Genomic DNA, 27,351 nt, shown 5'->3' on the forward strand with positions numbered 1-27,351 from the left:
ATCATTTTTGACACGTTTTATACACGTTTTAAAGTCTCAGTGTGTATTTTGTCTCTTTCAGTATAGATTAAAATTTCTTCCTTTAAATTCATCTTACTTTTTTTGCGTTGAAATATTTTCAAGTAAATTGCAGACAGCATGACATTCTATCTCTAAATCCTTCAATATACAGGTGTAAAAAGTAAAAACATTTACTTATGCAGCCACAATATGATCACCCCTAACAAAATTAACAAGTTATTAGATTCTTCTAATACCTAGTCCATATTCACATTAACCTAATTGTCCTAATTGTCATTTGTATCGTTTGTTCAAACTAGGATACAATCTGGAATCATGCATTGCATCTGGTTATTTTGTTCCTTAAATTTTGTTTAATCTAATTTATTTATCATGACATTGCCTTACCATTGTCTTATCGCACATTTGGATTTGTCCAACTGCTTATTCAGAGTGCCTTTCGCTTGTTGTTCTACACTGTGTATTTCCTGGAAACAGGAAATTAGATCCATAAGAAATTAGATCTAAAGGGTGGAAAAAGATACAAGTTGAACATTTTGGGCACGATTTTATCATAGGTGAAGTTTGCTTTGTGTTGTACCACGTGAGGAGGTGCATAATCTATGCCTGCCCCACTGTTAGTGATGCTAATTTTCATCACTAGATTGAGGTGATGGCAGCCTGATTCTTCCATTGTAAAGTTCCATTTTGCCCTGGTGACAAGAGAGCACTCTCCATGATATTACTCTGGCACTAAGATGAATCTTCATTTCCCTGTCATTTATTCTCCGAATGTTTTAACACCATGTGGTAATTCTTGCCTGAATCAGTAACTTCATAAGGGTTTGCAAAACTGTCATTTTTCTAATTCTGTCATTCCTTCTGCATTAACTGACATTTAATTAAACAGAGGTCTTTTTCATTAACTGGGACTATTTGGTACCTTGAAACACAATTCTGTTGGAAACTCAGGTTAAATATTGAGTTCTTTTTTGTATTCCCAATTTCTAAATTAGAAATTGGTTTAATAAATACCTTAAATGGTGGCATATGACCATATATATTTGTTTCCTTTTTGATATCCATCTGAACTAGTAGATTTTTGTGAATTGAATGCTTCAATCAACTACAATCATTATTCTTTATATGTTCAACTTGTTTTATGTTCAGTTTGTTAAAACAAGCCAATAATATAGTCCCTTGTAGTTGGTACCTATATCTGTTAGACATCGCTGCATTAATTTTTGAGCACTTCCTTGCTTCCATGCACAGCAAGATGTATAGGCTTATCATTTAGCTTCCTTGTCCCAAAATGTTAGTCAGCCACTTCACTGACAAGCCCTAGTTCCTTTTAGTGTGGAATGGTATTAAACACCAAAATCCTAGTTCTTGGAATGTCAATTGTTACTGGGGTGACAGTGTTTATAGACCTTTTCAGTGGTCTGTTTAATCCTTGAATTTTGATATTGAAAGTTTGGATAATGAAAATTCAAAACATAAGGGATATCTGTATTTTAAAAATTTAATGAATTCATATCCTATTTCCACTTCAGTTTTACCATACTGTGTTTTTAAGTAACTCCTTGATTTTATAATTGTTATCTTTTATCTTTTCTGTTATCACTGAGAATCTTGAGTACCAATAACATTGTTTTATTGTTGTTGTTGTGTTTAGGTAGGCTCCACACCCAGCGTGGGTCTTGAACTCACAACCCTGGGATTAAGAGTCACATGCTGTCTACCAGCTGAGCCAGCCAGGCACCCCTAACATTGTTTTATTTTACAATATAAAGAAAGTAACTTCAAAATAACAGTGCCAATATTACTACTGCAATTAAAATCAATTAAAAAATTTTTTTAACATTTATTTATTTTTGAGAGAAACAATGCACGAACAGGGGAGGGGCAGAGAGAGAGGGAGACACAGAATCTGAAGCAGGCTGCAGGCTCCAGGCTCCGAGCTGTTTGCACAGAGCCTGACACAGGGCTTGAACTCATGTACTGCGAGATCATGACATGAGCCAAAGTCAGATGTTTAACCTACTAAGCTACCCAGGTGCCCTTGTAATTAAAATCAAATGAAGTTTAAAAAGTTTTGTGAATATTTTTGTAGCTTAGTTCGGTTTTAATGAAATAATAAGTTTAATTACTTTTTTGTTGATCTCATTTACTTTCCTCTGAAATTTGTCTGCTTTGTTTTTGTCATAGGTTGATCATTTTGGATTTACTACAGATAAAACTTTTAAACAGCGGTACTTACTAGCTGATGAACACTGGAAGAAAGATGATGGATCAATACTTTTCTACACTGGTAATGAAGGGGACATTGCCTGGTTTTGCAATAATACGGTATGTGCAAATTTGTGAAATTCCTATGCTCACTTTGCCTTTTATTATGACAAACTAGAAAAAAATGTTTTGCTGTATATATGACCAAATATTACTGTACTTAATCAAGAAGCTCTTTAGAGTTTAAAGAATTACTCATGAAAAGAGTGAAATACTATTTTTGGACAATTGAATCTTAGATTTTTTTTTTTAATCCCAATTTATTTCTAGAGTGAATAAGGATATGAGGGACATGGGAAGAGGAATATTATTGCATATAGATTTTTTTGGTTTTTGTTTGTTTTGATTATGGTCTCCAGGATATAAACATGAGGGCATGAATTTTTGTTTTTTTGTTTAGTATTGTATTTTCAGTCTAAGAACTGTGCTAGACATACAGTACGTGCTCAATAAATATTTGTTAAATGAATGAATAAAATCTAAACAATGCCAGTGCAAATAAGAAAAACAAAATGCAAGTTTGATTGTCAAATAGAAATGGACAGAGGTAAAGTTGTAGCTATATTTTAGTTTAGCTTTGCTGTTCTACTATTTTTCTTATATTTGTGAGTAAAAAAATAGTATAGATGTTAGCTTGCTTTCCTGACCTTACATTCTATTGTCTTTTATAATAACACTTAAATCCATTAACAAAATTTACTTTAGAAGGACACTTGAAAGGAAGATATTTTCCTTTTTTTATGTTCTACCGCTATGACTAGAAAATGTCAATTTTCTACCAAAAAGCTAGTCTGTGAATTACCTTAAACTGAAGACTGAGTCACATTTTCTCCATTGCCAATGTCCGCCACGGTGCCTGGTATTCAAGAGGTCTTAGTAAATGTTTGTTGAACTAAACTGAATTGAAAGCAAAGATATCGACCCAATTATAATGTTATTGCATTTCTCATTTTTCAATATTTCCTTAAGACTGTTGAGTCTAAATATGTTAGTTGAAATCAAATAATTCAGATCCTAGGATGTCTATTTCTCTTACATCAGTGACAAGTGAAATCAGGATTTAGTTTCCATCAGATTCCTGCTTAGTTATTCTGTGAAACAACTGAGGCTGCTTTGTCTTTTTCTCTTTCTCATGTGTGATTTCCCATTTATGCCACGGCCATGGGGCAGCTTCTCGTGTCCATTTATTTTTCCCAGCTCTTTTTCCTCTTTCTTATAGACAGGCAGATGTTCTTGCCTCCACTGCTCTGACAGGCAGCATAATTTAAGGCTTACCTTAGAAGTGACAGAAAGGAAGAGCTACACAGTGTAGGAACAGTTCCAGGGAAGTGACTAGATGTAGATCCTTAGAAGGGTCCTGGCCCTTTCCCAGCCCTAGACACCTCCCTTTATACTAAAATGTCCTGGTTGCACTATCACATAATCTGGATGTTCATTTATTAAGAGACTGTAGCAGAATGGTCAAGAGTGACAGACTGGTTAGGATTGAATTCTGGTTTTGCCATTATGCTGTGTGACTTTGGGCAGTCTCTTATTCTGTGCCTTGGTTTTTTTACCTGTTAAATGGGTGTAGTGATAATAATCTAGTTCATACAGTTGCTGTGAGGACTAAATAAGAGTTAGGAATTTAGGACAGTGCTGGCACAGAGTGTTATTAAATTGTTAATATATTACATGGACCTCTTCTGAAAAATAAAAACACCCTGAAATAGATGCAGGCAAAAATTATTGACTACAATCAATGTTCAATTAAATTGCTTCCTTTGAAAGCCTGAGTTCAGCTCCCCAGAGGCCTGGCTATTTTGATAGATGATCCTTACCCTTAAGAAGCTCACAGTCTGGGGGCACCTGGGTGACTCTGGGTTGAGCTCTTGGTTTCAGCTCAGGTCATGATATCATGGTTTGTGAGTTCAAGCCTTGTGTCAAGCCCCTAGTCGGGCTCCAGGCTGGTGTCTCAGAGCCTGCTTGGGATTCTCTCTCTCCCTCTCTCTTTACTCCTCCCCTGCTCATGCTTTCTCTCTCTCAAAATAAATAAATAAACTTAAAAAAAAAAGAAGTTCATAGTCTGGTAGGGTAAGACACATATAAACAAATATTTCAGCGTAGTAATAGAGATCTATACGTAGCACGGTGATGTTGAGAGGCAGGACTGATCAGCAGTGCCAAAATGGGGCAGGCAGAGGAGGGCATGCTTGAGCTGGTTGTTACAGGGTCTGCAGATAAATGGCAGGAAATGGGCAAGGAGTTAAGAGAGAAAGTGAAGGTTATTGAAACCATCACAGATAACAGGTTAAATTCTCCATCATCACGTGCATGTAGCTCTTTAAATTGTTCATTTATTGATCAAGATGAATAAAAACTTTTAGAGGTTCTTAGCCCTTGTTAGGAAGCAGCAGTTCATTAAAAAATACCAGTGTGCCCTAGGAATGACAAATAGTTTTTAATCTGTGCTAAATTTAAATCTAATCGATTGATGTTGGCTGTCTAGAGTGCTTTGTTGAGAAGGATTCTGAGGGCACCACTTGAGGTAAGTGAAAAAATTCAGTGATTGATTAATGACCAGCATTAAGTATGGAAATAAGATCTGAAAGCATTTGATGATTGTACTGTGAAGCTAGCCTGTGCTTGAATCTTGGCTCTGCCGCTTTCTAGCTGTGTGACTGTTACAGGATATTTAAACTATTGTGTCTCAGTGTCCTTGTCTGTAAAATGGGGTTACTAAAAGTACCTATCTCTTAGATTGTTGTGATAATCAAATGAAGTAATATATATGGAGTATTTAGAGCAGCCCGACACATTGTAAGTACTCAATTATTATTAGCTATTGTTAGCTACTACATATTTTTGAGAAAATAAGACTAATACAAAACCCAAGGGAGCCCAGTATGCTTATTTGTATTTCTTTTTTCTTTTATGTTGTAAATGTTTATGGGTAGGCAGCTAACTTAGATATCTACAGTTTTTCCTAGACTATTTCATACACAGTGCAATTTGAAGACTATTTTTGACAAAATATTGATTATGCAGCTCCAGTGTCAGAATAAGGAGAGTTGGAATGATTGGTGGTTGAGTGACTTGGGCTTATTTTTAATTATCTCACTGTACTATAGTATGAGATTAACGTGCAACAACGAAACAACAGTTATTTATCTGTAGAACAAATATAAATTGTGCAACTTCTCAGAGCTCTTTTTGGTCTGGTTTAACATTCATCTCATATAACTTGGCAAAAGGTTCAATGACTGTTTCACATAAAAAATGATTTTTATCCTGTGAATTTGTAAATTGTCCCTAGGGGTTCATGTGGGATGTGGCTGAGGAACTGAAAGCTATGTTGGTGTTTGCTGAACATCGATACTATGGAGAATCCCTACCTTTTGGTAACAATTCATTCAAGGTAAGTACAGGCATACCTTGTTTTATTGAACTTCACTTTACTGGACTTCACAGATCATGTGTTATTTGCAAATTGAAGGTTTGTAGCAACCCTGTGTCGAGCAAGTCTATCAGTGCCATTTTTCCAACAGCATTTGCTTACTTTGTTTCTCTGTGTTGCATTATGGTAATTATTGTAATATATCAAACTTTTTCATTATTATTACATTTATTATGATGATCTGCAATCAGTGATCTAGAAGATGCTCACATAAGATGGCAAACTTAATTGATAAATAATGTGTGTGTTGTGACTGTCCCACCAACTGGCCATTCCCCCATCTCTGTCTCTCTCCTCAGGCCTCCTTATTCCCTGAGACATAAAAATGTCGAAATGAGGCCAGCTGGCCTCTGAGTGTTCCAATGAAAAGAAGAGTTGCATGTCTCTCACTTTAAATAAAAAACTAGAAATGATTAAGTATAGTGAGCAAGGCATGTTGGAAGCTGAGAGAGGCTGGAAGCTAGGCCTCTTGTAACAAACATTTAACCAGGTTGTGAATGCAAAGGAAAAGTTCTTGAAGGAAATTAAAATGCTCTTCCAGTGAACATACAAATGACAAGAAAGTGAAACAGTCTTACTGCTGGTAAGAAGAAAGTTTGAGAGGTCTGGGTAGAAGATCAAACCAGCCACAACATTCCCTCAAGCCAAAGCCTAATCCAGAGCAAGGCCCTAATTCTCTTCAATGTGATGAAGGCTGAGAGAGGTGAGGAAGCTGTAGAAGAAAAATCTGAAGCTAGCAGAGTTCATGAGGTTTAAGGAAAGAAGCTGTCTCCATAACATAAAAGTACGAGGTGAAGCAGCAAGTGCTGATGTAGAAACTACAGTAAGTTATCCAGAAGATCTAGCTGAGATAAATCATGAAGGTGGCTACAGTAAACAACAGATTTTCAATATAGACAAAACAGCTTTTTATTGAAAGAAGATGCCATTGAGGACTTGCATAAAGAGAAGTCAATGCCTGGCTTGAAGTCTTCAGGACAGCCTGACTCTCTTGTTAGGAGCTAATGTAACTGGTAACTTTAAATTAAAGCCAATGCACATTTACCATCCTGAAAATCCTAGGGCCCTAAAAAATTATGCTAAATCTACTCTGTGTGTGCTCTATAAATGAAAGAACAGAGCCTGGATGACTATACATCTGTTCACAATATGGTTCACTGAATACTTTAAGACCACTGTTGAGACCTACTGCTCGGGAAGAAAAAAGTTCCTTTCAAAATATTATTGTTCATTGACGATGCATCTGGTCACCCAAGAGCTCTGATGGAGATGTACAACGTGATGAATATTATTTTCATTTCTGCTAACACAACATCCATTCTGCAACTCATGGATCAAGGAGTCACTTTGATTTTCAAATCTTATTTAAGAAATACATTTGTGGGGCACCTGGGTGGCTTAGCTGATTAGGCATCTGACTTTGCCTCAGGTCATGATCTCGCAGTTCTTGGGTTTGAGCCCCACATTGGGCTCTCTGCTGTCAGCACGGAGCCTGCTTTGGATCCTTTGGTGCCTCTCCTCTGCTCATTCTCTCTCTGAAAAAACAAACAAAAAAACAAACAAAAAACATTTTGTAAGGTATAGCTGCCACAGAGAGTGATTCCTTTCTGATGTATCTTGGCAAAGTCAATTGAAAACCTTCTAAAGGATTCACCATTCTATATGCTATGAAGAATATTCAGGATTCATGGGAAGAGGTCAAAATATCAACATGAACAGGAGTTTGGAAGAAGCTGATTTCAACCCTGTGGATGACTGTGAGGGTTTCAAGAAAGACTTCAGTGGAGGAGGTAACCGCAGATGTCGTGGAAATAAGAGAATCAGAATTAGAAGTGAACCTTGAAGATGTGCTAAATTGCTGAAATCTTGTGATAAAACTTGAATGGATGAAGAGTTGTTTCTCATGGATGAGGAGTTATTTCTTATGGATGAGCAAAGAGATTGGTTTCTTGAGATGGAAACTGCTGCTGGTGAAAATACTGTGAATATTATTGAAATGTCAACAATGAATGTAGAAAATTAAACAAACTTTAAAGCAGCTACAGGGTTTGAGAAGATTGACTCCAATTCTGAAAAAAATTCTGAGGGGAAAATTCTATTGAACAGCGTCACATGCTACAAAGAAATCATTCATGAAAGGAAGAGTCAATTGATATGGCAAATTTTATTGTTGTTTTGTTTTAAGACATTGCCAAAGCCAACCCATCCTTCAGCAATCACCACCCTGACTGGTCAACAGCCATCAACATTTAGGCAAGACCCTCCACTGGTAAAAAAGATGAAAGCTCAAAAAAACTCACTGAAAGCTCAGATGATGGTTAGCATTTTTTATCAATGAAGTATTTTTAAATTAAAGTGTATACATCTTTTGGGGCGCCTGGGTGGCTCAGTCGGTTGGGTGTCCGACTTTGGCTCAGGTCATGATCTTGTAGTCTGTGAGTTCGAGCCCTGCTTTGGGCTCTGGGCTGACAGCTCAGAGCCTGGAGCCTGCTTCTGATTCTGTGTCTCCTTCTCTTTCTGCCCTTCCCCTGCTCATGTTCTGTCTCTCTGTGTCTCAAAAATAAATAAAAACATTAAAAAAAAATTTTTTTTTAAATAAAAAAAGTGTATACATCTTTTTGGAAATAATACTAATTCACACTTAATAGACTACAGAATGGTGTAAACATAACTTTTATATGCACTAGGAAGCCAAAATAGTCATTGGACTTGCTTTATTAAGATATTAACTTTTTTGTAGTGGTCTGGAACCAGACCTGCAATATCTCTGAGGTATGCCTGTATAGTTTTTAATTTTAAGTTTAAAAGGTTTTTTTTGAAGTTTAGAATATTACATGTTCTAATTACATGTTCCACTTTAAGAAAGAAATGATAGCTTTAGCTTGAATAGCCTGAAATTTCAATAATTTGTATTTAATCTTTCCTTTTTTATATGCAGTTGAACAGATTGGGTGCTTTTTATTTATTTTTATTTTTATTTTTTTAACATTTTATTTATTTTTGAGAGACAGAGAGAGACAGAGCACGAGAGGGGGGGAAGCAGAGAAAGAGGGGAACACGGAATCTGAAGCAGGCTCCAGGCTCAGAGCAGTCCACACAGAGCCTGATGCAGGGCTCAAACTCATGAACCATGAGATCATGACCTGAGCTAAAGTCGGATGCTTAACCGACTGAGCCACCCAGGTGCCTCCAAGCCCTTTTTAAACTATAATATTATCATTTCTAATGTTGATCATTTTTTAACTCAGTGGGAAATCTTAAGATATGGCTGCAGACAATGTGAGGGGAACTTCTCATTGTTTCAGAAATATCAGTAAATTATTCTACTTTATAAATTATACACTTATAATATATATTACATTAATAATATATTATATACTGGGTCTACCACAGGAAAAAGTATAATGAGCACTCAAATGTTTAAAAAGGTATTTTTCAATAAAATAAGGACAAATTATCTCTGTCTCAGTGAGTCCAAATGGCCACTTGGATTCCCTTCTGACCTTTCCTAATCTCACAAGGAGTTTTGGCCTTGGCCACAGACTGTACACCCAATAAAAAGGATACTATTTCCTCAACTGAGTCACTCATGTACTTTGTGATTCTGGGTATATGAATTTGCTATCTGTGCTATTATTTACATAATACTTGTCTTTGAACAACTAACTTTTCAAATTTTGCATTATCTTAACAAGGGTTTTATGTACTAGTTTTTTTTTCTAAATTACATTAAAACAAGTATTAAAATAAAAAAGATTACCTAAGATCATTATGCATACTACCAGTATGCATATACCATCTTTTTAGAAGAACTTGGGGCCAGTAATTTTCTAGGCTGACTATTTTGAAAGGAGTTTATATATATATATTTGTGTTTGTTTATTTTTGAGAGAGAGAGAGAGAAGCAGAGAGAGGGAGACACAGAATCCAAAGCAGGCTCCAGGCTCTGAGCTGTCAGCACAGAGCCCAACGCGGGGCTCGAACCCACAAACCATGAGGTCATGACCTGAGCTGAAGTCAGATGCTTAACTAACTGAGCCACCCAAGCACGCCTGAAAAGAGTTTTAATTTTCATTCTCAGAGGTTTTATTAGCTCATATTATAAGTAAATAAAATAAATGAAAATTTCTCGTGTTGTGAATGAAGAACAGAACTATTTGCTGATATTTGTTGGGCTGTGGGGGGAAACTCTATTCTTTAGCTTATTATTCTGCATAATTATCTGATTAGGAGAGTTGATAGATCTTGAAACCATTGGAAGAAGTTAGCTTGTTGCAGATAGAAACATAATGTCACCTAGATCCCCATGGTTCATACTTTGTTAGCAAAATGGAACTAAGGGCTCTTTTTGATACGCTTCTTTCCCTTCATGTGCTCACAGAATTTGTCAGTAGCATGGGGGTTAATATTACAAATATTATGCAAGGATTAGAAAAAAAATGACACTCAACTATACATAGAAAATTGGAAGTAAAGACTAGTGATAGATAATGAAAGAGGAGGTAAGAGGTCAGAAAGTATGTATCTTGGGGTCCCTGGGTGGCTCAAGAGAGAGCAAGGTGGAAACTGCAGTGCTTATTGTGACTTAACATTGGAAGTTATATGTCACTTCTGACACATTAATTAGAACCAAGTCACTAAGCCCAGCCCAAGCTCAAAGAGAGCGGAATAAGACTTTTTCTTTTAAAGGAGAGATACTTTTTTTTTTTTTTTTTTTTTAATTTTCAAGTTAGTTAACACACAGTGTAGTCTTGGCTTCAGGAGTAGAATCCGGTGATTCATCTCTTACATATGACACCCAGTGGTCACCCTGAGAAGTGCCCTCCTTGATGCCCATCACCCATTTAACCCATCCTCCCTCACCCTCTCCAGCAACCCTCAGTTTGTTCTCTGTATTTAAGAGTTTATTATGGTTTGCCTCCCTCTCTGTTTTTATCTTGTTTTTCCTTCTTTTCCCCTATGTTCATTTGTTGAGTTTCTCAAATTCCACCTATGAGTCCAATCATATACTTTACTAGCTCCCTTAGTTTAGCAGGACTCTGAGCTTTACCCCCCTACGTTGCACTGAGGAAATTGTCTCTAGGCAGAGAGACAGTGATCATGGGGCTTACTTTATGAATATCCTTCTCTCAGGGATCAACATCTTGTGTTGCCTGTTTTCTAATGCCTGGATGTAGTTGCTGTATTGCATTTTGTAACTCCAATTTTATAGTTGTTTACAACAGGGTAATTTCCAATTGTTGGTATGCAGATATAATGATAATCTTTCTGATAAGGAAGGATGAGTTTGATTTTTATTGATGATTCTTCAGTTTTTCACAAGATTCAGTCTACCTTTGCCTGTATAGTAGCCATTGTATTTTTAAAATTTTTTTTAATGTTTATTTTTTTTTTAATTTTTTTTTAACGTTTTATTTATTTTTGAGACAGAGAGAGACAGAGCATGAACGGGGGAGGGGCAGAGAGAGAGGGAGACACAGAATCGGAAACAGACTCCAGGCTCTGAGCCACCAGCCCAGAGCCCGACGCGGGGCTCGAACTCACGGACCGCGAGATCGTGACCTGAGATGAAGTCGGACGCCCAACCGACTGCGCCACCCAGGTGCCCCTTTAATGTTTATTTTTGAGACTGAGAGAGAGAGAGAGAGAGAGAGAGAGAGAGAGTACAATCAGGGGAGGGGCAGAGAGAGAGAGGGAGACACAGAATCCAAAGCAGGCTCCAGGCTCTGAGCTGTCAGCCCAGAGCCTAAGGCTGGACTCGAACTCATGAACTACGAGATCATGACCTGAGCCAAAGTCGGATGCTTAACAGAGCCACCCAGGTGCCCCAGTAGCCATTTTAAATGTTTCAAAATTTAAAATAAAAATTGTAGGGGCACCTTGGGTGGCTCAATTGGCTAAGTATCCGACTTCAGCTCAGATCATGATCTCGCGGTTCATGAGTTCGAGCCTGGCCTCGGGCTCTGAGCTGACAGCTCAGAGCCCGGAGCCAGCTTGGGATTCTGTGTCTCCCTCTCTCTCTGTGCCTCCCCTGCTTGTGCTCTGTCTCTCTGTCTGTCTCTCTCAAAAACAAATAAACATTAAAAAAAAGTAATAAAAATTGTAATACAGCAGTTGTCTGTTAAGCTGAGAATTGTATTCCATCACATTTACTATTAAATATTACAGTTTGTTTCTATTGTTTCTACAACCTCAACAAGGTCTTTGGTAAATAGCATTTAATAGAAATTACATTTGAATGCAAAATACATTATGTTCTTCGCACAAACTTGAAATAATTTTTTAATGATTTATTTAAATCAGCATTGTTATTGCGTTGACTGGGCATTTTAACTCAATAGCCTAGAAATTCTATTTGGAGTAAAACTTATCTGACTGGCTTTTTCCCTGGATCTATGCTATGCCTAAGCTGCTATTATGTGCACATTTATACTTGTTCTTTGTTACTTTTCTTTAGGATTCCAGATACTTGAATTATCTGACATCAGAACAAGCTCTGGCAGATTTTGCAGTGTTAATCAAATACTTGAAAAGAACAATCCCAGGAGCTAAAAATCAACCTGTCGTTGCCGTAGGGGGCTCTTATGGTGGCATGCTTGCAGCCTGGTTCAGGATGAAATACCCTCATATGGTGGTTGGGTAAATGCATTTATGTTGGACATGAGCACTTCTTTTTTTATTTTTATTTTTTTAATTTTTAAATTTACATCCAACTTAGTTAGCATGTAGTACAACAATGATTTCAGGAGTAGATTCCTTAATGCCCCTTACCTATTTAGCCCATCCCTCCTCCCACAGCCCTCCAGTAACCCTCTGTTTGTTCTCCACAATTAAGAGTCTCTTATGTTTTGTCCCCTTCCATGTTTTTATATTATTTTTGCTTCCCTTCCCTTATGTTCACCTGTTTTGTATCTTAAAGTCCTCAAATGAGTGAAGTCATATGATATTTGTCTTTCTCTGACTAATTTCACTCTAGTTCCATCCACATAGTTAGAAATGGCAAGATTTCATTCCTTTTGATTGCTGAGTAATTCTCCATTATATGTATATATCACATCTTTATCCATTCATCCATTGATGGGACATTTGGGCTCTTTCCATACTTTGGCTATTGTCGATAGTGCTGCTATAAACATGGGGGTGCATGTGCTCCTTCGAAACAGCACACCTGTATCCCTTGGATAAATATCCAGTAGTACAATTGCTGTGTCGTCGTGTAGTCTTATTTTTAATTTTTTGAGGAACCTCCACACTGTTTTCCAGAGTGGCTGCACCAGTTTGCATTCCCACCAGCAGTGCAAAAGAGATCCTTTTTCTCCACATCCTCGCCAACATCTGTTGTTGCCTGAGTTGTTAGTGTTAGCCATTCTGAGAGGTGTGAGGTGGTATCTCATTGTGGTTTTGATTTGTATTTCCCTGATGATGAGTGATGTTGAGCATTTTTTCATGTGTTGGTTGGCCATCTGGATGTCTTCTTTGGAGAAGTGGCTATTCATTGGACATGAGCACTTCTTAATACTGTCACAGCATACTTAGATATTTGTTTCTGTTGTACTGAGATTTCTGGTTTTTATCTCATTAACAGCTGTTATTTTTCTCACCATTTTTGTTCAATGTCCGTTTCAATTTTAAAACTTGAATTTGATGAGTTACATTTTTTTTCTGTTTGCCTTTATTATTTTCCTTCCAATTTAGAGCTCTTGCAGCCTCTGCCCCCATCTGGCATTTTGGTAATCTGGTACCTTGTGGTGTATTTATGAAGATCGTAACTGAAGATTTTAGGAAAAGTGGCCCAAATTGTTCAGAGACCATCCACGATTCCTGGGGTGCTATTACTCGACTCGCAAGAACGGGTAAGCTTTAATTAATAGAATAAAATCATGGAGTGTTTTACCTTTCACTTGTTAAATTCAACACTTGCTTGTTTTTATTTTTAAGTATAACATACAGAAAAGTACACAAATCAAAATACATCACTTGATGAATTTTCATGGAGTGAAACATAACCAATATGGTATATTAGTATAATAATCATCTACTGTAATCAATAACATAGTACTATGTTTTGTATCTGCTGTCTTTTTAACGTTTATTTATTTTTGAGACAGAGAGAGACAGAGCATGAACAGGGGAGGGGCAGAGAGAGAGGGAGACACAGAATCTGAAACGGGCTCCAGGCTCTGAGCTGTCAGCACAGAGCCCGAAGCGGGGCTCGAACTCACGGATCGCGAGATCGTGACCTGAGCCGAAGTCGGCCTCTTAAACGACTGAGCCACCCAGGCGCCCCTGTATCTGCTGTCTTTTGATCAACACTATGTTTGTCAGATACTTCTGTTTGTTTTATTTCATTGTGGTTTATGCATTCTGATTGCTCTCTGATGTTCCATTTGTTTATTTATTTACTTATTTCAAAAGTATCTTTGAAACAGGAAATAATTCAAATAAATTCTGGCACACCCCATGAAGATAGACAACTTGTTTATCATGGGATTTTCCAGTTGCTTTAAAAATATTTTATTGAATGTTGAAAAAGCATACTTGGAGAAATGGTATAGAAGATTGAATTTTCTAAAATACCAAGTGATCAGTAAAGCCTTCTGTCAAGTAGTGCTTTTTATATTCCAACAATGTGATTCTGTTTTCAGGCAGTGGCTTGCATTGGCTTTCTGAAGCCCTTCACTTATGTACCCCATTAAGAAATTTGCAGGATGTTCAGCATTTGAAAGGCTGGATCTCTGAAACCTGGATAAATCTGGCAATGGTGGACTACCCTTATGAGTCTAACTTTTTACAGCCTTTGCCTGCTTGGCCTATCAAGGTAATAGGAAAATATCCTTTCGTTACTTTTTTTTACTTAAGTTTACTTATTTATTTTGAGAGGGGAGAGGGGCAGAGAGATAGGGTGAGAGAGAATCCCAAGCAGGCTCCATGCGGTCAGCATTGAGCCCAACATGGGGCTTGATCTCATGAACCGTGAGATCATGACCTGAGCCAAAATCAAAAGTCAGATGCTTAAGGGACTTGAGCCATCAGGCCCCTCTCCTTCATCACTTTTAATATGAACTTTTCTCTCTCTTTTTGTTTTGTTTTTTAAACTGGTGCTTTCTGTGACTTTTAGCATCAGAGGAATTTCCAATGACAAAGGGGCTGAGTATGACCAACCTGGGCAGAAATTCTGGCTTCTGTCACTTTCTGGTTACTCAACCTTGGACACCTTACCTAATGTTTGTAAACATCAGTTTCCTGTGATTTGAATAAAGGAGATAAATGTATAGATTATAGAGTTGTATGATTTAGAGCTAAGACCGGTAGTTGCTGCTAATGGAACAATTACTGTGTGCCAAGTCCTGTGCTGTACACTTTGCATGCACAATTTACTCCATCTTTGTCATACATCTGAGACACATAGACCTATGTCATATATGGTTAGTGCTTAATAAAAGGCAACTGCTATCATAGTGCTATGACTCAGTCAACTGCTAATGTGTTCTAAGTGCTCGACATATCATAAAGGAGTGATCCCCATGCAGCAGGGTGGAGTGGAAGGAGTACTGACTCTGGATCTTTGATCCAGAACCACCATATACCAGCTATGTGATCTTGGGCAAGGCTGTCTTCTTCCTGAGCCTCCCTGTCTTCCTCTGCAAAATGAGGTAATGATACTTACATTCTCCATAGGGTTGTGCTGAGGATCAAATAAAATATTAGACATGAAAGTACTGTGGAAACTGTAAAGATACATCGCACCATAAATTTTAAAGTTCTTTTCATGACAAAATTCTTTATTGTGTATTCATCCTCTTTTAAGCATTTCTTTGTAAAGAATATTCTTATTAGTTTTAAAATTAAAGTTTGGCTAACTTGATGGTTAAGTTTAGAGAATATAATTGATTCTACAGGTAGAATGAGTGCTGGAAATATAAATAGACTTGGTCAGATGAAAACCAGTTTTCAAAAGCACTTTGAACTTAACAGTCCCTTTGAACTATTTAAAAAAATTTTTTTTTCTTAATGTTTATATTTTAGAGAAAGAGAGAGAGACAGAGAGAGAGAGAGAGTGTGTGTGTGTGTGAGCAGGGGAGGGGCAGAGAGAGAGGGAGACAGAATCCATAGCAGGCTCCAGGCTCTGAGCTGTCAGCCCAGAGCCCGACGTGGGGCTCGAACTCATGAACCGTGAGCTGAAGTCAAGATGCTTAACTGACTGAGCCACCCAGGTGCCCCATAAGTCCCTTTGAACTATTAAATGAACATTTTGCTTAAAACTTTGTAACCCAAATAGAACAAGGTCATTTGCTATTAGAGATCCTATTCTTCATCTAAAAACTAGAATGAGAAGTGGATGCCTTGCACATAGCAGGCCAGAGGTAAATTTGTATTGAATTCAATTGAATTTAGACAATACAGAGTTATTTAAAAGATCAGATCTCTCTCATGGTAAGAAAACCTGGATCAAAATAATGAGAAAAAAACTAAATTTGAGCCAGTTAGCCTCCATACATGTCTTTGTGCTAATAATGCCTTATCTCTCTTATTTTACTATTTACAGAACACTTTCATATATGCTGTCCCATATAATCCCCACAAAAATACTCTGGGAAAAAGAGGTACAATGGAGTGGAAATTTAAGCTCAGTCAAGAAATGGGGAAAGCACAATTTGAACTTGGGTCTACCATTGTTCAGAGCCTCTGATCTTTTACCATATCGCACTGGATTAGGAGAGGATTTGGCTGGATTTTGGGGTGGATCTCTAGCCACATTGTGACAACTATCAAATTTAACTATAGTCTGTTTACAAAGTGAAAATTAAGTTTGCATTTTTATGCCCATTTGAAGAACAAATGAGTTGTCACATGATAAGCATATGGGAATGGGGCGCCTGGGTGGCTCAGTCAGTTGAGTGTCCAACTCTTGATTTCGGCTCAGGTCATGATCTCACAGTTTATGAGTTCAAGCCCCGTGCTGGGCTCTGTACTGTCAGTGCCCCTGTCCTGCTTGCACTCTGTCACTCTCTCAAAATAAATACATAAATCAAAAACATACAGGGAATTCCCTTGGTATTTGGAACAGAAGTTGGCAAACTTTATTTGTAAACAGCTAATAATAATAATTAAAAAATAAATAAAATAAATAAAAAATAATAAAAATTTTAGGTTTTGTGGGCCATTTGGTCTCTGTCACAGTTGCTCTGTTCTGCAGGTGTGGCAGGAAAGTAGCCATAGGCAAATACAAGTAAATGAGGAAGACTATGCAATAATACTTTCTTTATAAAATAAGCAGTAGCCCGGATTTGGCCTGGGGGTGTGCCAACCCCTGATTTAGAAAAAAGCCAGAGGAATACAGCTTTTTTTGTATTCGTTTGTACTTATGATTTGGAACAAGGAACACTAACTTTGCTTTTCTCCCCATTTCTTTAATGTTCTTTTTGAAAAATTTGCTGATGCATCTCACATGTAAATAAATATCCTATCCTTCCTCTCTCCTAAGTATTCATTAAAAATTCATTCATTCAAAATTAGTGGAGTATATCTCAAATATTCTGCCATTTATTTTTGATTTAGCACAATCCTTCTTTTATCTCCTGTATATATGCATTATAAAAGTTTATTTTTAAGGCAAGGTAATTTGTGTCTTTGCCCGACAATCAGGTTTTATTTCTTTTCTCCAGGACTACTTCTTGTGATTCTCTTCAGTCATTTCTTACTGGTTTTATCCTTTCTTTTGGCATATTAAGGAATTCTTGGTTGCTTATAATATATTTATGTTTCTGTTTCTTGCCTGCACCCAACCAAAAGAAATCTCTCATTGCCCCCTGCTTGAGAACTTTCCATTGCCTCTATTTCCAGTTTTATCCTATATGATTTCAAAGTTTTTCTACTACATGCCTCCCTCCCAAACTTTTAGCTTCAGATCACTTTCTTTCACTGTTCATTCTATTTCTCCTTTCTTGACCTCCTCTCTGTTCTCCCAACCCACTAATCCCAGGAACACTACCCAGTTGGGGACCGCTCTTTCACTTGGATAGTTCCATTTAACCATAACTCCTCCTCCCTCTGATACACTTCCTCCTTTTTAAAAGGCTGACAAACAGCCGTCCTTTTCTAAGTCTGTAACTTAGGCTTAGGATAGTGAGATAATGTGTAACAGTTGGGTTATGAAAAAAAGTAGGTGATTTCCAATTCTGCCTGGACCCTGTATGGTTCTGAAAGATCCAGAGGCAGTGATTGAATGCCTTTTTCGTGTCAACTCAAGTATCGTTCTTTTTAATTTGTTTGTGGGCTTTGCACACTCAGACTCCATTTGCTTTTGTTTACTGTTAACAGAAGCTGCAACATTCATGCAGAAATAATCATGGACTTGGCTGAGAGAGCACAAGGAAGAAGAGAAAAGGGAAATAGAAAACCTCTCTGTCATTTGACTGCTCTGTCAGCATAGAAACTACTAGGTCTCTTCTCAGCTTAAAGAACAGTTTTTAAGGATACTATAGCGGTTATTGATTTTGGAATAATTTTTTAGCTGATAACTCACCAAATCTTTTGGCTTGGCCTTCTGAGCATGCAGTTAGATGTAGTGAAATAATAAGACATAAAATGGAAAATCTCTTCCGTTTGTCTTGGTGTTTGATAATGTATGCGACCTCTCTGGGTGGTTTAAGCGGTTTAGGTGCATTCTATGAAAAGGGAGCTTTTAATGACAAAACTAATGTGATTATCTGTGAGTGTGAGAGGGGTATTGAAGCCGTAGAGAAAGAAAATCTGTTAGAAAAGCTGAATGTATCTGCTTAATCCTTTCTCTAATGTGGATGGGCCATACTTTCTGAGAGGAGGTTGGTCTTTTTTTTTTTTTAACCCATCTTCTTTCCTTCTTTTAAAAAATTTTCTTTGCCCCCTTTTTATTTCTCTTATTCAGACGTTTATCCTTATAGGTAAGGGGACACATAAAGCTTTTAAACAAATCATTATCTTTACACTGTCTAGTGTATGTGGGATCAAAGGGGAGATTCTAAATATCTGGGTATAGAGCTAATTAGTTTGGTACTAAGATTGAAATGTTCTTTCACCATGATTTCTACACTCTTTAAAACAAGAATTATTAAAATGGACTTCTAATGCTCTTTTTAAGTTTTTCCTGAATGTTCATCTTTGTTCTAGGAAATAGAAAGTGAATTAAGTCTATTTCATATGTTGATTTTTGAGCCTCATATGAATTACTCTACTGTTTTACAGTTTTCTTTTTTGTTGCATGATTAAAAAAAAAAGTTGTTTGGTTTTTACATTGCCACAGAATCCCTTTTATTTAAGTTTTTATGTAAAACAAACTTAGAAAAATATAAAGATAATCTAAGAATAAAAAAATTTGCGGGGCGTCTGGGTGGCTCAGTCGGTTGAGCATCCGACTTCGGCTCAGGTCATGATCTCGTAGTTTGTGAGTTCGAGCCCCGCATCAGGCTCTGTACTGACAGCTCAGAGCCTGGAGCCTGCTTCGGATTCTGTGTCTCCCTCTCTCTTCCCCTTCCCCACTCATGCTCTGTCTCTCTCTGTCTCTCAAAGATGAATAAACGTTAAAACAATGTTTTTGCTTAAAAAATTAAGCGTGAGACTACAGGTATATTTAGGCACTGTTTGTGTTGTTATTTTTCTCTTACACTACAGTTTCGAAGTTGAGTATGTGTAGTATTGGCAGTTACAAATGGAAGCTCCACAGCGAATCTTGCATTTGAATGCCAACTCTGCCACTTTCTGGCTGTGTGACTGGGACAGGTTTCTTAACCTCTCTGTTCTTTAGTTTCCTCATCTGCAAAGTGGGGATAATAGTAATTGTAATTACTAGTAATTATTAGGGTCATTATGAGAATTTAATAGGACCCAGTGCTTAGTAAGCACTAAATTGATACTAATTATATAATAATAACAAGAGCTATTATTGTTGTATATAGTAACAAAGAGGCAGTGTTGTACTAGGACTTTGTGGCCAAAGTGTGGGTTCAGAACTTATATTCATAGTTTTAAAATTGTATGTCTTTAGCCAGACCTCTCTGAGCTTGTTTTCTCCTCTGTGATATGGGGATGGTCGTTATATGTTTTCCCCTGGGTCATCATAGGGAAAGTACCTGACCACGAGGAACCACAAGTTGGACTAGCAGCCTCAGTCCCAGTTGCTCTCATATCACTGAATTTATGACCTAAATAGAAATGCTATACCTTATATAGAAAGTGTTTGGAAGAAGCTAATTTGATAGTGTCCACAAGATAAATAGGAAATATAGTACAGGGGCTACATGAGTGTTGAGTATTCTGAATGGAAGTGGTTGGCAGGGACTCTTTCCTTGTTATTACAGGCCCTCAATTAACAATCAACAGGCCAAGTACTTGTACTCCTCAATTGGCTAATAACTGCACATTATCAGGCTTAAGGTGAAGGGAGTATTAGATGAAGTTGAACCAAAGATGCTGATATCTGACTGTGTTTGACTTATAAACATGGCAACTTCATATGGTTCAACTTAACATTTAGAAAAGTTTTGTGCATCCTGTGGATCTTTTATAAAAGTACATGATTATCTTTTTTTGAATAAACATGGGAATAGTGCTGAGGTTTTGCTAGTATAACTCCAGTAATTTTTTGAAAACTTTATTCACTCTTTGCTACCATAATTGTTAAGGTAGTGTACAGAGATATGTAGAGATTGTGTTGTTTACACTAGAGAATGATGCTTGTACTCACAGAATTTATCACTTAGAAAGGAACTTTAGAAGCACCTAAAATAATAAAATTCCCTTAGTAAATTTGTAAATATTTTACTAAAAAAAATTTGTAAATATTTTACAAAAAGAAGTTTTTTTAGACCTTCTATCTAATGTGCCACTAGGATTATAAATTGGTACTTTCTGTCTATAAGGCAGCTTGATGTAGCAAAAGCCTTAAAAATGTTTATTTCCTTTGAACTAATAACTCCTCTAAGAATTTATCTCAAGAAAACAGTTCAGGGTGTAGGTAAAGATTTAGGCCCAAGGTTATTTATTGTAGCCTTATTTGTAGTACTGAAAGATTGGAAAAATGATACAAACAAACAATTGTAGGATTGCTTCAACTTTTCCTCAACTCCCCATCCTGATTGCTCCCCTCTACATTTTCTCATGTTGGTCAGTGTCCTTTTTAAAGTGTGGTGCTTGGAACTGGACCCAGTGCTCCAAGGGAGCCCTGACCTTACAGAGGACAGTGGGCCCAGGAGTACCCTTAATCTGGATATGGAATTTCTATTAGTAGATGCCAAGTTTCTGACCACGATGTTCCCTCTGAGTAACTGGCACTGCCGAAACCCAAGTATTGTCAGCCGGTGCCGGTCCCCAGCCATGCCTGTGTCTTTTAAGGAGTGACAGTAACTGCTGTTTGCAGAGATGGCTATTCATGGGGACTCCTTTTCTTTGCCTGACAGAGGCCCAGTGTTCTAGCTCTGAGAGGGGATCTGATGCCAGCATGTGAGTCACACTTACTTGCTACTGTTCTTTAACAGAGTTTTAGGCAACTTGTTTGTTGTTGCTCATCAGTGCTCCCTTTTCCTCCTGCCTGGCTTACATTGTCACCCTGGACATAATGCTCTCCTATGCATTCCGCGGGTCCATTCCATACCTTTATGCTGCATTTGGAAAGAGCTGAATCCACCGTTAGTGTCCACAGTCAGGAAGAAATGCTGACCAACTGTTGGCAATAAGTAGTTTAACAAATTCTGTGATTGGTTCTTGATTTCCATATTTTCTTGAGTGTTTCTGATTGGCATATTTCTTAGGGACATTTTCCAACAACTGTTAGGTATTTTTTGACTTACCATGAATAAATGAAAGTTGTAGAAAAGTAAAACACTGTTTTGCCTTTTTTCTTCAGCTTTCATTTTCTTATTGCTTTAGGCTTAACAGGTTTGCGAAGCTCTGAGGTTAGCTCAGTACTGTTTCTTCGTGTACACTTTTTCAGGTTTATCTTACTCTTATGACCTCGCTGTTACTTTTTAAAGGTATATCCGGGTTATTTGGACATCTTAATTTCTGACTTTTTTTTTTTTATTTTTTTTTTTTTAACGTTTATTTATTTTTGAGACAGAGAGAGACAGAGCATGAACAGGGAAGGAGCAGAGAGAGAGGGAGACACAGAATCGGAAACAGGCTCCAGGCTCTGAGCAGTCAGCCCAGAGCCCGACGCGGGGCTCTCCTGGAAGATTTCAAGTATTATTAATAGTAGTCACCAATATCTTCATTAGATCTCCAGAACTTATTCATCTTATAACTGAAAGTAGTTTATATCCTTTGACCAACATTTCTGCATTTACCCATCGCCCTTCCCCCAGCCCTTACCAACTGCCATTCTACCTTGGTTCTATGAGTTTGACTTTTTTAGATTCTAGACATAACTGAGATCATACAATGTTTGTCTTTCTGTATCTGGCTTGTGTAATGTCTTCCAGTTTCATCCATATTCTCACAAATGGCAAGGCTTCTTTTTAAAGAGTGATTAATATTCCATTTCATTTATATACATCTCACATTTTCCTTACTCATTCATCCATCAATGGACACTTAAGTTTCCTTATCTTGGCTATTGTGAATAATGGTGCAGTGAACATGGGGGTGTAGATATTTCTTTTAGATCCTAATTTCCTTTCAATTGAATATTTGCCTAGAAGTGGAATTGCTGGATTTTATGGTAGTTTTATTTTTAATTTTTTGAGGAACCTCCATACTGTTTTCCACAATGTACCAATTTATATTCTCACCCATAGTGCACAAGGGTTTTGAGGAATTCCGTGAAGATCCCTTATAGGCGCCTTATGAAGGCCGTGGTGGTGACCACCTGGTACACATTTACGTATCACCTTTTTTTCCTTACCTTTTTCTGTCCCTGTCGTTTATCTTCTTTGGGATCACATTCCCAAATAAACTATAAGCATGTATGTTTTGGTCCCAGGCTCTGTTTTGTTTTTTTTTTAATGTTTTAAAATGTTTGTTTTTGAGAGAATGAGAGAATGAGAGAAAGAGCACAAGCAGGGGAGGCTCAGAGAGAGAGAGGGAGATACAGAATCTAAAGCATGCTCCAGGCTCTGAGCTGTCAGCACAGAGCCCAATGCGGGCTCAGACTCACAAACCGTGAGATCATGACCTGAGCCGAAGTCAGACGCTTAACCGACCGAGCCACCCAGGCACCCCAATTTCTGACTTTTCTTACATTTGTTATTTCCAAAAACTTACTGGAAGTAGTGCACACTCTCTATCCCTTTTGGAAAGTCATGTTGTAGTTGAGCATGTTAAAGGCTCTGAGGATTCCTGCAGTCACTGTTTACTGCAGTAAACTGTTCACGTTTGCTGACACAATATTTCTTAAAATTATTTGTCTCTGAAACCTTTTTTTCGCAAAGTGCCATTCAACATTTCACAGAAATATTTTTGTGCTGAATGCATTTGGAGAGAGACTTTGAATTTTCCTTATGATTCATTTCTGCAGTCTTTTCACATTTCCTCTTTTTTCAGAAAGGTGTTGCTGGAAACTGGTTCTAAACAGAACTAGGAGGAGAGGCTGGGTTTGCTTTCTGCTGTTCACTTCCTTTCTCAGTGCCTCCTTTTTGGGCATGTCCCCAGCCTGGGCCTTGTTGCTCCTGTTGCGTGGAGTCTCTCCCTGAAGTAGGGTAACTAGGCTCTTTCTTTCCTGGCTCCTTTTTCTCTCAGCTTGTCCCTCTCTCTTCCTGTCTCTTTTTTTTAAAATCAGACTTGCCTGTTGTATACATCTTTTCCATATAAAATGAGAAAGGACCAAATCACTGACTTCATGATGCAAGCTGAGTGTGTTTCCCTTGCCATCGGGGCTATTTGCAGTTTTACAAAGGATGCTCCCTAAGCCGTGTAGCATAATGGATAAGATGCATATTTCATAGCTAGAGATCTGGGTTATATCTAGATCTTAACATTTACTAGGTGGATGACCTGGAGTAAAGTGATTTAACATAAGATTCAGTTTCTTTTTGTAAAATAATGGACAATAATATATCTGATAAGATTGCTTGAGGATTATATAATACAATGGTTGTAAACCCAGAGCTCAGTAATCAGTAAGTGGTGGTATTATGCAGCTGTGAAACCATTCCCTGTGATTTTTCCCCAGTATTTTATTGTGAAAGATTTCAAACACAGAAATACTGAAATAATTGGACAGTGAACACCCATTAAAAATACCACCTAAATTCTATAAAAGTATTTTGCTAGATTTGATTTAGCACAGATATTTTTAGCTAGCCATCCCTCTATCCTTCATTCCATCTTATTTTTAAAATGCATTTCAGAATAAGTTGCAGATATCAGTATACTTCTCAGGGATACTTCACCTTTATCATCATTAATTAAAGTTCAGTATTTCTTTTTTTTTTTTTTTTTGAGATAAAATTTATATACAGTGAATTGCACAAATCGCAAGTGAACTGTTTGTTGTGTAACCCAGACTTCCATGAAGATCAGGACTATTTCCCTACCCCTGAAAGTTCCCCATGCCTCTATCTAGTCATTCCTGCCCTCACTTCTGACCCCAAGTATTCTCTGTGATTTTTAGGTACTAGATTTCAGATGCTGATGATAGTCTAGTGACAGGAATATTTGGAAGCTGGGTTGCTGCCTGATATATTTCTTATCACACCACAGATACTGGAGCTTGGTATAGTTTTTCCATAAGAAATTTTATAAATTTTACATTTTCACAAAAATGTATTTATTCATTCAGCTAGCATTTAGTTGTCAGATACCTTGCTGAGTGCTGAGGGGGATGTTGTGGAATCAAATGAGTACAGTACAGTGTTACAGGGGTTTTGATAGAAGCAAGTACAGGGTATAAGTAGAAGCACAAAGGGAGTAGTGATTTAGTTCTTCCCAACTTGAGGGCATAGCTAATGATGGCCTCATAGAGGAAGTGATACTTGAGCTAAGTATTATAGAAGGTGTATTGGTGTTTGCCAGACATTACTGGAGTGCGAGAGTGAGAAAAGGGTATTTTAGGGTGAGCAAAGGCAAAGAGGAGAAAAAGACCCTGGTGTGTTGAGAATGGTTTTGCTAGGCTGGAACAAAGCGTGCAAAAAAAGATGAGGCTACAGTGGTAAGTGTGGAATACTTTGCATACCATACAAATGCCTTTGGTTTATTTCTATAGCTTGGAGAGTAATTTAAATTTTACACTTGGAGAGTAATGGTTTATTCATTTATGAACAGGATTATACTCAAGAGATAGAAATTGTCAAGCAATGCTGTTAGATGTTTAAGATTATTTTATAGGCAAATCACAGTCATATTTCTTCTTTATTTCGTTAAAATTATGATTTTATAAATATATTCTGACTCTTCTTCTTTTATGTCTCTTTAAAATGACAGGTAGTGTGCAAGTATTTGAACAATCCCAGTTTATCTGATGCACAGCTGCTGCAGAATATTTTCCAAGCTCTGAATATATATTACAATTACTCAGGCCAGGCGAGATGCCTGAATATATCAGAGACAACAACTAGCAATCTGGGAACCCAGGGTTGGAGCTATCAGGTAAGCTTGCATAATTTCCTCAAGTGGAATTTCCCACTGATATGGTTGTACTGTAAGATGGTTCACAAGATTTTGTCACTAACCTGGGTCCAAATCTGGGCTCCATTATCTTTTTTTCTTCCTTCCTTCCTTCCTTCCTTCCTTCCTTCCTTCCTTCCTTCCTTCATGTATTTAATCATCACCAAATATTTTCTGGCTACCCATGTGCCAGGCAACCTGCTAGACTCCAAAGATACAAAGATAAATACGACATGATCTCACCTTTAAATATAGTTCGTTGCAAAAGATACTAATATTACAATATCTCTTGGTAAGTCCTATCAAAAGCAATGCTTCCTATCAAAAGGAAGCATTTTATGGATGAAGAAAAGAAGGGGAGTCTGACTTGACTCTCTGAGCCTCCATCCCTTCACCTGCATGAGACTAATAATACTAATACTAATACTTTCCCTCCTGAGGGTTAAATATGATAATAGATGTGGAAGAAAGCAATTTACCGATGAAGAATATATAGCCCTAACTTTTGTTACTTCTCAGCTGAGCCTTTCCAGGAATAATGAGAGGTGGTATGACGTAGGTAAAGAGCAGGAGCTCTGAAGCCAGACCGCCTGAGGTCAAACCCTAGCTTTGCTGCTACCTGCAGAATAACTTTGGACAAGTTATTTAACTCTTTGTGCTTTATTTTGTCATTGGATTCTCTTTTGTTTTCCTTTTTTAGGCTTGCACAGAAATGGTCATGCCTTTTTGTACTAATGGTATCGATGACATGTTTGAGCCTCGCTCATGGAACTTTAGGGAATATTCTGATGACTGTTTTAAACAGTGGGGTGTGAGACCAAGGCCCGCCTGGATCACTACTGTGTATGGAGGCAGAAACATCAGTTCACACAGCAACATTGTTTTTAGGTGAGTTTTTACTGGTGCAGAGAAAAACTTTGGTTGATGAAGACATTTGTAGAATAGCTGAGAAGGTAGAACCAGAAAAATGCTGATAGTAAAACAATATAGAATACAGGAGTGGTATCCATCATGTCTTTCTTTGAAAGACAGAGGATGCTGAGCAAGAGATACACTTTTATACTCTATTACAAACATGCTTAAAGGCTTAAAAACAGTAACAGCAACAAAACTTAAATATTTTACTTAAAAAAACTAGCACAAAATGAAGTATCATTTGCTGTTCTCAATTTGTACTGCCCTTGTTACTGTTATTATTAATTGATAGTAAATATTTTTCACTATTTTTTCAGCAAACAGTTTTGAGGTGCCTACTCTGTTCTGTTTCAGGCACTATATGAGGCACTTTAAATAAATTGCCTAATTGAATCCTCCCAGCAGTCCTCTGAAGTAGTTGTTATAGTCTCTTTTTTACTTAGGAGGAAAGCAAAAGTCGCTGAGTTCAGTCTCTTGCCAAACCTCATCCAGCTTTGTAATGGTTACTAAGTGGTAAACCAGATCTCAACCTTGGCCTGCCTGACTACAAAACCTGTGTTTGCTCCTCTATGTTACATTGCTTCTTTAGAAGGGATGTATTTGGTATTGGCTCACATCAGGGTTAATTGAGTAGACTCTATGTGTATGTGATTGTGATTTTAAAATTTCCATATTTTGGTTTGAACCTTAGGCTATCAGCTATTAAGAGAAAAACAAGTTACTTTAAAAATTTCCCCAAATCTACATGGAAATAGTAGAGAGATAGCATAGAGGCCTCTTAACCTGGAGCCATTGTTTAAACTGTAAATGTCATTCTTTTACAATCTCTTTAAAATGAGAGTCAAATTTGACCTTCTGGACATGGCCAATAGTTTTTTTGTTTTTGTTTTTGTTTTTTTTAGTTTTTTATTTTAGTATGTATTTTTTCTTAATATGAAATTTATTGTCAAATTGGTTTCCATTCAACACCCAGTGCTCATCCCAACAGGTGCCCTCCTCAATGCCCATCACCCACCCTCCCCTCCCTCCCACTCCCCATCAACCCTCAGTTTGTTCTCAGTTTTTAAGAGTCTCTTATGGTTTGCCTCCCTCCCTCTCTAACTTTTTTTTTCCTTCCCCTCCCCCATGGTCTTCTG

The 27,351-nt window shown here is 37.4% G+C and overlaps 1 protein-coding gene across 4 annotated transcripts in view; it reads left to right on the forward strand.

The window, feature by feature from the left end:
- Positions 1-27,351, forward strand: part of LOC123601089 (prolylcarboxypeptidase) — a 78,310-nt gene that overhangs the window by 42,880 nt on the left and 8,079 nt on the right. For all 4 annotated transcript variants that reach the window (XM_045483830.1, XM_045483831.1, XM_045483829.1 and 1 more), the window contains 7 exons: positions 2,209-2,349; positions 5,585-5,686; positions 12,183-12,364; positions 13,421-13,578; positions 14,371-14,543; positions 25,118-25,282; positions 26,001-26,188. In XM_045483830.1, coding sequence (XP_045339786.1) covers positions 2,209-2,349; positions 5,585-5,686; positions 12,183-12,364; positions 13,421-13,578; positions 14,371-14,543; positions 25,118-25,282; positions 26,001-26,188 — 1,109 coding nt within the window. The remainder of the gene's footprint in view (positions 1-2,208; positions 2,350-5,584; positions 5,687-12,182; positions 12,365-13,420; positions 13,579-14,370; positions 14,544-25,117; positions 25,283-26,000; positions 26,189-27,351) is intronic.

The sequence above is a fragment of the Leopardus geoffroyi genome, chromosome D1 (assembly GCF_018350155.1).
Source record: "Leopardus geoffroyi isolate Oge1 chromosome D1, O.geoffroyi_Oge1_pat1.0, whole genome shotgun sequence".
NCBI classification, from domain to species: Eukaryota; Metazoa; Chordata; class Mammalia; order Carnivora; family Felidae; genus Leopardus; species Leopardus geoffroyi.